Source organism: Tiliqua scincoides, chromosome 3 (genome assembly GCF_035046505.1).
Source record: "Tiliqua scincoides isolate rTilSci1 chromosome 3, rTilSci1.hap2, whole genome shotgun sequence".
Classification (NCBI taxonomy): Eukaryota; Metazoa; Chordata; class Lepidosauria; order Squamata; family Scincidae; genus Tiliqua; species Tiliqua scincoides.
In genome coordinates this window covers 160,240,584-160,250,914 of record NC_089823.1, presented here as the reverse complement: position 1 = coordinate 160,250,914, position 10,331 = coordinate 160,240,584, and the positions used below count along the sequence as shown (strand labels likewise).

At 44.6% G+C, this 10,331-nt stretch overlaps 1 protein-coding gene across 1 annotated transcript; it reads right to left on the bottom strand.

Moving 5' to 3' along the window:
* Window positions 1-723: 723 nt before the first annotated feature.
* On the bottom strand, window positions 724-1,985 carry LOC136645175 (uncharacterized protein F54H12.2-like). The gene is made up of 2 exons (XM_066621413.1): window positions 1,484-1,985; window positions 724-1,280 (listed from the first exon to the last, which is right to left on the bottom strand). The coding sequence occupies exons 1-2, from the start codon at window positions 1,983-1,985 to the stop codon at window positions 724-726; spliced, it is 1,059 nt and encodes a 352-aa protein (XP_066477510.1).
* Window positions 1,986-10,331: the final 8,346 nt, after the last annotated feature.

Genomic DNA, 10,331 nt, shown 5'->3' with positions numbered 1-10,331 from the left:
ACGTTCTATGCCAATCGTGCGAAGACTTATAACCGGTAAACTGCTGCTTCCCGTGTTGTGCCGGCGCCATATGGCGAAGTTGGAGTGTCTTCTCCACTGCGCGAAGCCTGGGTAAAGAAGGCATGGAGGATAGGCTGTTACCCATGCAGCAAATCCCCCCTCTCCACGTCGCTGGAATGGTCCAATGGAAAGGCAGAAGCCAATACGGTTGGTTCCAGCGGCGTCGCAGGAGTTGCCAGAACGTTTCTGTGTTCAGCCACAAACTGCCTCAGGGACTCCGGCTCCTGATTTTGCCTTGAGGTTGACTCCTGAAGCCTTTTCCGCAAATGGATATAGCCACAAGGCAGTGGAGGTTTGGGATCAGCGTTTTCCTTCTCCTAGATGAGCTGCCTTCCCCCTCCCACCCCGGATCCTCCGTTTCACTCACACATAACTCTTTCCAATTTCCAGGTACCCACAATGCCCTTCCCCACCCGCACCTTCCATTTCACTCACACATCACTCTTTCCAATTTCCAGGTACCCACAATGCCCTTCCCCCTGCACCTTCCGTTTCACTCACACATCATTCTTTCCAATTTCCTTTCTGCCCAATACTTAATAAAACCCTCTACCCCCCTTCCCCTCCACTTCCATTAGACTGCCATTTCGCATTAATAGAGTCACTACCTACCACCATGCAGAGTGCAGAGTGCACCTACCACAACCATGCAGAGTGTTTATGTCACATATAATCAAACAGAACATTCATCTGGTTATTTATTTTGATTATATTGTCAAAAACCCCATAAACGATCATGTTAACAGTCTGTGGGAAGGGTCTGGCAAACCAAACTTCTGCCCTAAGGTTCCCCGAGTTGATCAAGGAATAGTGGTCACCGTATTCCTGGTCGGGGGACAGGTCAAAGGCAAAGAGCCTGTAGCCCCTCTCAAAGTCTTCTCTGTTGACTAACAGCTCTTTGTCTTTCATGTGCTTACCAGAGGCATGCACCAGGCTCATGTACCCCCTCACACAGCTTCCTTCTTGAAAGTCTGGCTGAAACGGCTTTGCGGGAATTTGGTAGCCCGACAGGTAAATAGCAAAAACATTGATGTCATAATGCTTAAAGTTAAACAGGTTTCTGTTGAAGGTTCCACTGAAAGAATCATTGTCCACCAGACCGATTACGACCAACTTCGGCAGTTGACCCAGAAACAGGTTCTCCTGGTTAGTGATGCGGCTCCCCGCAGGGAGACTAAATACTTTCTTACTGACATGGTCCACAGGGTACTTGGCTGTGGCTGTAAGCAAAGCTTTGGTGTACCCCAGCCATACCCCGGAGGCCAATCTTACTTTCTTTACAAACAGTGACACTTTGGAAACTATCTTTGCTTTGGGTGAGGTTAATTTTGACATCCACGCCATTTAACAACAGTTTTTCTTGAAAAAAAAGGTCCATGTGGAGATAACCTAGGAGTTCTATTTCTGCTCTGAGCAGTCAGACCTGCTCTTTGAATAAACCCCCAGTTCTGCCCATCCAGGTCCACTGATTTGTGTTCACCAGGAGTGTCTTTGTAAAACAGCCCTGCAGAGAACTGGCTGGATAACGTGTCTTTGCTGTAGTCTAACACAGACTCGATAAAAACCCTATAGGGGTAGCAGTTGTTACTCTGACTGAGGAGCCTGTCTCCCAGGGTCACATCCAGCTGACTAAAGATGGCTTCGATCGGGTAGTTCACCAGCGCCACCTCCGCCTGCCTGTCAATGTTGCTTCCATCTTCTTTTACAATTTTGCAACTCAGGTATAGTAAAGTGTTGTTTAAATCCATATAATCCTCCCCATTTCCCGCAATGAAAAAGTCCAATGGTGCAGATTCCTTTACCACCGTCAACGGAGGCACCTCCACATAAAAACTTCCTTCAATGCTGGTCTGCGTAGGCGCTATTTGGAAAAGGTCTAGTTCGGATTTATTACACTCTTCTGAGCTGCTGTGAATAAAGGCCATGGTCGTTTTAAAATATGTCTCTAGAAAGGCAGCTCTTTCTACACTTCGGTGTCCCCGCTTTTCTCTTCTGCGTCATCCTGCGACTTTTAGCCCTTCTTTTAAAGGGACGGGGTGGGCCTGTTAGCAGTGATCGTGATGCTTTTCATTTAACCGCTTTCCTTCTTTTCATGTACATCAGGCCCAACCCCTTTTGTGGGATAGCTTTATTCAAAACGGCCTGAGAAACGTTCCCAACCATGTCACAGGTAATATTGCGGGCAGCTAATTTTATGTGTGGCTTAATAATCTCTAATCCCCTCCTCAAAAGGGGAACCCCTTTTCAAAAAAGACTCCGGAATATTCCTCCGACCCCTGCCCTGTACATAACAGGGGCTCCATACATAACATGAAATCCAGGAAGACCTTGCCCAGCTTGCACCCTATGATAGTTGCTATAAAGGGAGGGAACCCTGTAATGTTTTTGAAGGACCATGTTTTAAAATAACCTGATTTTCTGGGGATGGAATTGTAGCTTCACAACCACTTTGCCAAAATGAAATGACACATTTTTGTTCCAGTCTGTCTTTATCTCCACTGTGATAGTGTCTATATGATCACTATTTACAGCCACGTAGTGTGGTTTGTCATAGGTGATGGTGACTCATTCACCATTCTCCCCATGAATAGGAATACATCACAACAGAGGCACATAAAAGTCCCCCACTACCTGATGGTCTATAATGTCTGTGTAAACGTACAGGGTGCCAAACCCGTGTGTAATATCCGCAGTGAAGGCTGATTTTCTGTTGGCTAAGCCCTTGTGCATCCCTAATATTTGGGCCAGATCCCCTTCTGCTGAAATTTTGTGAATCGGAGGAGCTTTAAGTTAGACCTTCCTAAGCACCGAATCATAGCACAGAGATGTATCAGGTGGTGAATTTAAATGGTTCATCATTACCTTGTTCATATTATTCAGCATATCAGGTATTGACGCGTAATAACCCACCCGTAGAGTAAATTACCACGCTATACTTCCGTCATCAATTTGAAACCTTCCACCTTCTGTGAGTGTGTCCCAGCTGTGAGGGTACTGTATCTCTGCTAATCCCACTTCCTACTCCCCTGGTAGATTCAGGAAGCGTGCCAGACAGATCGTGAAGGCGCCACTGTTGTTCCGTTGAAATATGTTAATACAGGCATTGCTAGGAAGGGTGAAGTAAAAATCATTTTCCACCATTTTTCCCCACTGCTACTTAGCTTCACACAGATCAGAGTCTGCGACTCAACTACTGAATTTGTCAGGCCAACCTAACCATTTCACCAGGTGTTGCTTTTTCTTACCATGCCCCCTCGTAGCTAGAATTTTTCAACCCTGTAAACCCTATCCTCTTCTGTCCTCACTCTTTGTAATTCTTCAGGATAGAAAGTTCCCGTGATGCTCTCTCCCTCGTAATCTTCTAAACTGTACACGGGTCTTCTCCCTTGCTGGTCGACTACGAAAATCTCACTGGTGAAGCTTTGTTCGTAACCTTTTTCAAATAACCCCTTGAGCTTAAAGATCCTCACATGATCTCTTTTTCTGAACACAGAAACCTCTTTTCTTCCTCTAACCCAATCTCCGTACACTGTTTTCCAGACAGACAGGGCGTTGGAGTGGTTCACATCCACAGGTCGTACCCTAGTCGTTCTGTGCACCATATGGTTATAACTGTTATAAGACGCAGCAACACTTCCGTGTATCTAAAAGTGTTGTTAGCTGTGAAAAATCTCCACATTTTTGTTTTTAATGTTTTATTAAAAAGTTTCACAATAGCTGCTTTGACCTCATTACCTGTAACAAAGTGACAGATGCCGTGTTTGTTTAATAGTTCTCTCACAGTCCGGCTTAGAAATTCTTTGCCAGAATCAGTCTGCAGTTTGCATGGTATTCTCCCGATTGAAGATATGCTGAAAAGTGGTAGCCACTTGTCTGCCTGTTTTGTCTTTCAAGCTTCGGGCCCATGCGTATTTAGAAAGTATATCCACCACCTTTAAAATGTACTTGTGCCCCTCGTTGTACTTAGAAAACTGCTGCATGTCCACAAAATCAGCCTGCCATTGTGCATCCATTCCTGAAACAACTATTTTGTTTCTCTTAAATCGTATTTGAGGCTGCTTGTGCAGTGTGTAAGCATCTTGCTCTGTAAGCCAGTCCTGAACATGTGAGTCAGAGATTTACTCTGCTTTTTGGCCTCTTGAAAGAGGATGTTTACCCCACCAAAGCTCCCAACTGCCCCAGGTGTATAATATATATTTTTTAAAAATTTCCTCATGCTTTTCCATGGCTCCAGTTAGCATAGAAACATGCACAATCAGAGAACATAATTAGATTTTATTTTCTTCACAAATATTTTCATTCCTCTGGAATTTTAGGGGAGCAGGAACGGCCTAATGGCTCATTGAGAGTCAGTTTTTCAAGGTCCCCAACAGCCTCTTCAATTTCCTAGACAAAACAAAAAATCATGTCGTCTTAACCACTCATGTCTGTCTCATCAACGTATTTCCCAGCTCAACTCACTCAAATTCCTCAGGTTTTGCCTCTGGTTGAGGTATCTAGTGAATTTTAAAATATGTCTGTGTGTGTATATTTCAGACCCCCCACCCAGTAAAATTTACATACAGACATGCATGAACACCAGGGCTTTGCCTCCTTCCAGACTTTCCAGATATCTTCATTGGTATCCCCACCAGCCGACCAGTCTAGTGGCGCAACATCTAGTTCCTGTATCTGGTTATTTAAAAGAAATATACAAAATATTACCACACCCATGTGCCCAATATCGAAACCACCCCTGCCTCCCCCCCCAAAACACATGCTTACCATGAATTGGGTCCAATAGGGTACTGCATCTGCTTCTGTTTCCTGACTGTCAGGCAAAGACTTATCCCTGTATGCAACCCCATCTGGAGGTCCAGTACACGGTTCTGGTTCTTCACTCTCAAGGGAGACCTTTTCAGTTAAATCAGCTTCTTTCCAGCATGTACCCCATTCATGTGAATTAATACATGGATCCACGTCATTATAAAAATTATTAGTTGTACCTAAGCACTGCCCATCTAAGTTCTCCATATTTTTTTCTTTACACTCTGTGTGGGAATTTTCACTCAGGGCAGCGTCTTAAATACTTGGTTGATGTCAGGCATGCCCAGACATGTTCCGGAAAGCCATTTCCTATTGGCTCATTCCTTTCCCCCATGCCACAAACCCCACTCCTCCCTACAAAAAGCAAACATTGTGGGTCTTTCGTCTTTTATTTGTGAAATACATACATCATAATTCCTGATTTTTTTTTTAAAAAACGTTGCTTTATAAGGCATAAAGGTTTCCTACATCTCCTTCACTTATCATGAACACTTAGACAGCAGTGACCTCTTGCAAGAAACTTTTGATACTTTTTTTGAAAGCACGGGTTGTACTCAAGGTAAGTGTGATCCTCCTCTCTCAACATTACATCAAGCCATTCCAGAGGATCAGCAAATACATTCATGCTAGCTATTAGGCTTAAGATATAATCAACGGTTGTGGCGGTCACATGCAAAAACCGTAAACTGTAAGCTATATTAATCACTGTGTTCAGAATTGCCTGCAGGTAGATTCTTTTACACACAACTTGGAAGAAAACTATTCTATCAAAATTCTTCCAATATCTGCATTCGTGGACTTCCTTATCCTTGGAATTAATTTTACAACCAATGCAACAATCACGAAAATACCCACTATAACAGTGCTTAAGAATCACATACAGCGTAGATTTGAATAGTGATTGCATAGCACCTGAGTGGTAATGTGGGCTGAAATGATCCACAGGGGTCTTCTGAAGGTCTAAAATATCAGGGAAACTTATACAGCCTTCTTGATTTCCAGGAACTTGCTACTCAACCTACTGGGTCTTAGGAGAACCAGAACATTCTTTCTCCTCTGGGGATTCCTTTAAAAAAATATAAAAACAAACTTATTTTCTAATATTTCTGTCTTTCTAGCCCATTAATACAGCAATAATGAGTATCAAGCATGTCTGTTACCCGCGCAATCTTGATTGCCACTGCCTCAGGAAACCTGAACACTGTGTGCAAAAGCACAAACCCACAGTCACAGTTGATTGGGGGAAAACACACAATCTCTTCATCCCATGCAAGCTTTTAAAGAAGCTCCACAGGAATCGGTCTATGAAATTCACTACTGAAATCGATTTCACAGCAGCGGCTTTTCTTCCTTGGTGGAGACTGCATCAGATACTCAGAGTCTGTAGATTGGTGGCGAAGGCTCTCAAACAATGATGTGAGTATCTTCCTCCTGGAAGGCGAGGCGGCTGGGCTTTGAGAATCATTTGGTCTGACTGGGGTCTCCACCTCAGAAGGCTGCATGGTTTCTGGGTCTTCAGGGCTCTCCATCTTGAACAATTGCTGAGTGTGGCTTTCAGAATCGCAGGGCTTCTGGGGAGTCTCCATCCCGGAAGGTGAAGTGGGTGTGCTTTTCAGAGAGGACGCCATGGATGCAGCAGGCTGTACGGCTTTCTCCCTTCTCCAAAGGCCAGATCCTTAAATATAAGGGCATGCCCGGGCCTGTTCCCATTTCCTTTTTCCCATTGGTTCCGTTTGGTGGTCCAAGAGCTACGAAACCTTTCCCTATTGGTCGGCGGTGATGGAGAGAATTGTTTGAGGGGTCACATGAACCCCTTTCCACCATTCAATTGGAGACTCAATTTCCCGCCATACCAAATATCCTGGCGCCACAAAACCCCTTCCTATTGCTTGGCTGCAATGGGGGGAGTTGTTTGAGTGGTCACATGAAACCCTTTCCAGCACTTCATTGGGGGCTCTTTTTCCTGTAATACCATATCTCCTGGCACCACAAAACCCCTTCCTATTGGTCGCGACGACAGGAAGAGTTATTTGAGGGGTCACATTAACCCCCTCATGGGGTGGGATTTCTGGAAAAAAAGGTGGGAGTTCCGCTGTCAATATAGTTTTGAAAAGAAGTATGTACTATTACTACTAGAGGTGCTTCAAATGAGCAACACTAGTTGGAAAGGACATCATCTTTTTTGCAGTACTATCCAGGGTGCTGATGTATGGATTATTATCTAAATCATAGAGAAGCTGACCTCACCCCCCCAAAAAAAAAATCTTGAAAAAAATTATTTTACTGAGCACACTGCTTAGCTGTTACAGGATATGGCAGAGGAAGTCCCCAATGTGGGGTTCTTGGAATAAGGAGTTCCCTGTTGAAGAAAAAAATAAAAACCATTCTTTTCTGGTTGCAGTGACAGCAAGATTAGGTGTTTTGCAGGCTTGTAATACAACCTGCTGCTTATCTTCCAAGCCAAATAATTCTTCAGTCAGGACAAGCCTCAAGGAGAGGTTGCATCCCTGACCCTTGAATCCCCTTGAATGCCCTTTATTGCAAATTGTGCTAGCTGCTGAAATAGCATTCCCCTTTTGCTGTTTTTTACTCAGTACCCTTCACTTGTGCCTTGGGTGCTACTAGAAGCCAGTGGCGTTGCGAGAGGGTGCAGGATGCACTGGGTGACACGCACAGGGGAGTGATGCGCACTGGGCGGGTGACACACTAAAATCGCAGTGTTTAGGAGCAATACAGTCATGTCATATACTGTTGGATATGGAATTTCCAGCAGAATCCAATGCAAATAACCTGAGTGAAATATCTCTTTTCTATTACAAGTTATAGTCAAAAAACTGGAGAACCAAAAATGCATGGAGCCCTATGGAAAGTGGAACTGAGCCATATTGTGTGTTTACTCACGAGTAGGCAAGCTTGCCTTCATCCCTCGGAAAGGGCAGGATGAGAGGAATCCAACAACACCAGAATGGTCCTGATCAAATGAATGGAGCAAAAAAACACACATGAGAAGGACGACCCTCCCAACAAGCAGATGAATGTATTGACCCCTATGGAAAGCAAAATTAAGCCTCACTGTTGGGTTTACTTGCAAGTAAGCAAACGTGTCTTAGGTGGGGGTCAGGCCAGGCAAAGGGGAATGTGAAACCACCAGAATGTTCCTGATCTGATGAAACTAGAGGTCAATAAATGCTCCAAATGCAGCTGATGAACTGGGCATTGGGTAGGGCTGAAAACTTTACTGATTTTAGGGAGAGGGGGATATTGTGGGCAGGCTACAGAGGAAATTCACTTGGTGGAACAGGGCTGGCTTCTGCTTATTTATTTGTTTTATTTTAATTACTTATACTTATTTATTTTAATTTGCCTGATGATATCACTTCCACCATGACATCACTTCTGGTGGGTCTTAGACTGATTGTCATTCTAAAAGGTGGGTCCCAGTGCTAAATGTTTGAGAACTGCTGCAATAAGGTGTTAGTAAGTTGACTCCTGGGGGTGTGTGTGTGTGTGTGGGTGACACCACTAGTGACAAAATCACAGTTTGGAGGAATAATATCATCATGTTATATATCAATCAATGTGTAATTTCATGCAGAATGTCTTCTATCTTTGTTCTATCAAAAGATACAGCCAAAATTAGTGGGGGCAGAGTGATGTACATCACCATGCCCACCACCTGGGGTGTTGCCCCGCCCACTGCATGGGGCATGACACACTGGCATCTTGCACTGGGTGACCCTAGCAACACCACTGCTAGAAGCTTCATTTCCTCCTCCTCCTCTGCCCTGCCCTGTGCCATTACCTTCAGTCCTCCCCTCACCTCTTTGCTAAGACTGGAGGAGGGCTGAGCTGAAGCATGTTGTTCCATTACTGGCATTCTGGACACATCTCCTCCGCATTGGCTGCTGCAGTTGCTGGGCTGTCATTTCCTCCTCAGCAGCCCCTGCTAGCCGGGATGGCCAATTGCTATTGCAGAAATGGTTGTTGCTGCTACATCTGTTTGTGTGCTGCTGGAGGCTGCCAGGAGACGAGGCAAACCCCATGTGGCTCAGATGAAAAGGCTCCATGGGCCTTATGTTTGACACCCCTGTCTTAGGACACAGAGACAGAAGTCTTCAGTTAAAAAAAAAAAAAAAAAAAAAAAAAAAAAGCCTCCTAGGTAGGGGTGGTACATGACCTTTGCTGACATGTAAATAACTGGGGGAAAACCTCTTTTTTACATTGAGTTGCACCTGCAACAGCTCAGCCATTATGTTCCATTAGGCTTGAATAGCTCTTTATCTCACAGCCCAATCCTTACCAAGTTTTCAGCAACAATGCAGCCAGGATGAAGCCCTGAGGTAAGGGAACACATGTTCTCTTCCTTTGAGGAGGCCTCCATGACTGCCCCCCACCACCACAAGGTACCTATGCCCCATTGGCATGGCTGCAGTGGCTCTGGAAAACTAATTAGGATTGGGCCCTCAGCCTTCATTGGGTAACAAAGAGATGTGAAGTGCCTAATGAGAGGCAGTAAACACAATTGCAGAGCCAGGAAAAGAAGCCTTGGGGAGAAAAAAAGAGAAAAGAATTTACCTAGTGCATGCTGTGAAGTCAAACAGTGAAGGACTTTGCAGTCTTTGCTTTTGGTGATAAGCAACAAAAAGCATAGGTTAAAAAAAAGCTGGCGTGAAGGCTTATGTCAGCCTCCACAGGCTGGTGCTGCTCAAAGTGCCGGCCCAGCTTCTTCTTGAGGAGGCACAAACGTGCCTTACAGGTCCCGGTACAGGATTAAGGAGTGTCATGTATGCATTCCTTGGCCCAGCACATATGGCCTGCCAATAGCAGCAGTAGCTGCAGCCGTAAGTTAATGGCAATATCCGCAGTATCCCATGTGGGCAACAAGTCTGAGTAGATAGGAAAATGTAAGATCCCAGAAAATTTCTGGGTCCCTTCCTTTGGCTTCTGAGCCCCCTTTTTGACACTGGGCCTGGGTACAAATTATCACCTTTACTCCACTCTCCTAGGCCCTGATGCTCAAGACACAGTTTCATAAGCCTGACTTGGGATTGGTGCAGCAGGAAGTCCTTGCTTGCCAGTGTGGCTCTGATAAGCTGTTTGCTTTCATTTCTTTAGGTTTCCAGTTCATGAAATTGTGGCTTCCTGTGGCTCTGATAAGCTGAGATGCTGACATCCTTCCAAGCTGACCTTCACATAATATTTGCTCTGGCATCCCTGCAGTTCAGGATATTATTTTCTTGTGTCAAGGTTGTAAATCAGCTTTTTTTCTTACACTTTGCTATTGGAAAATGGTTGAGAAATAACCCAATAAAAGCTAATAAAACGCCATGAGATACTCTCACTTTATTACAGTCAACACTTGTTCCTCGACATTGAAGGAATTTAAAACTGCTGAGGAAGAAATAAGCCCACTGTTTGCATCAGTTTAATGTACAGAACTCTGTGATGGATTCTGGCCATTGCGT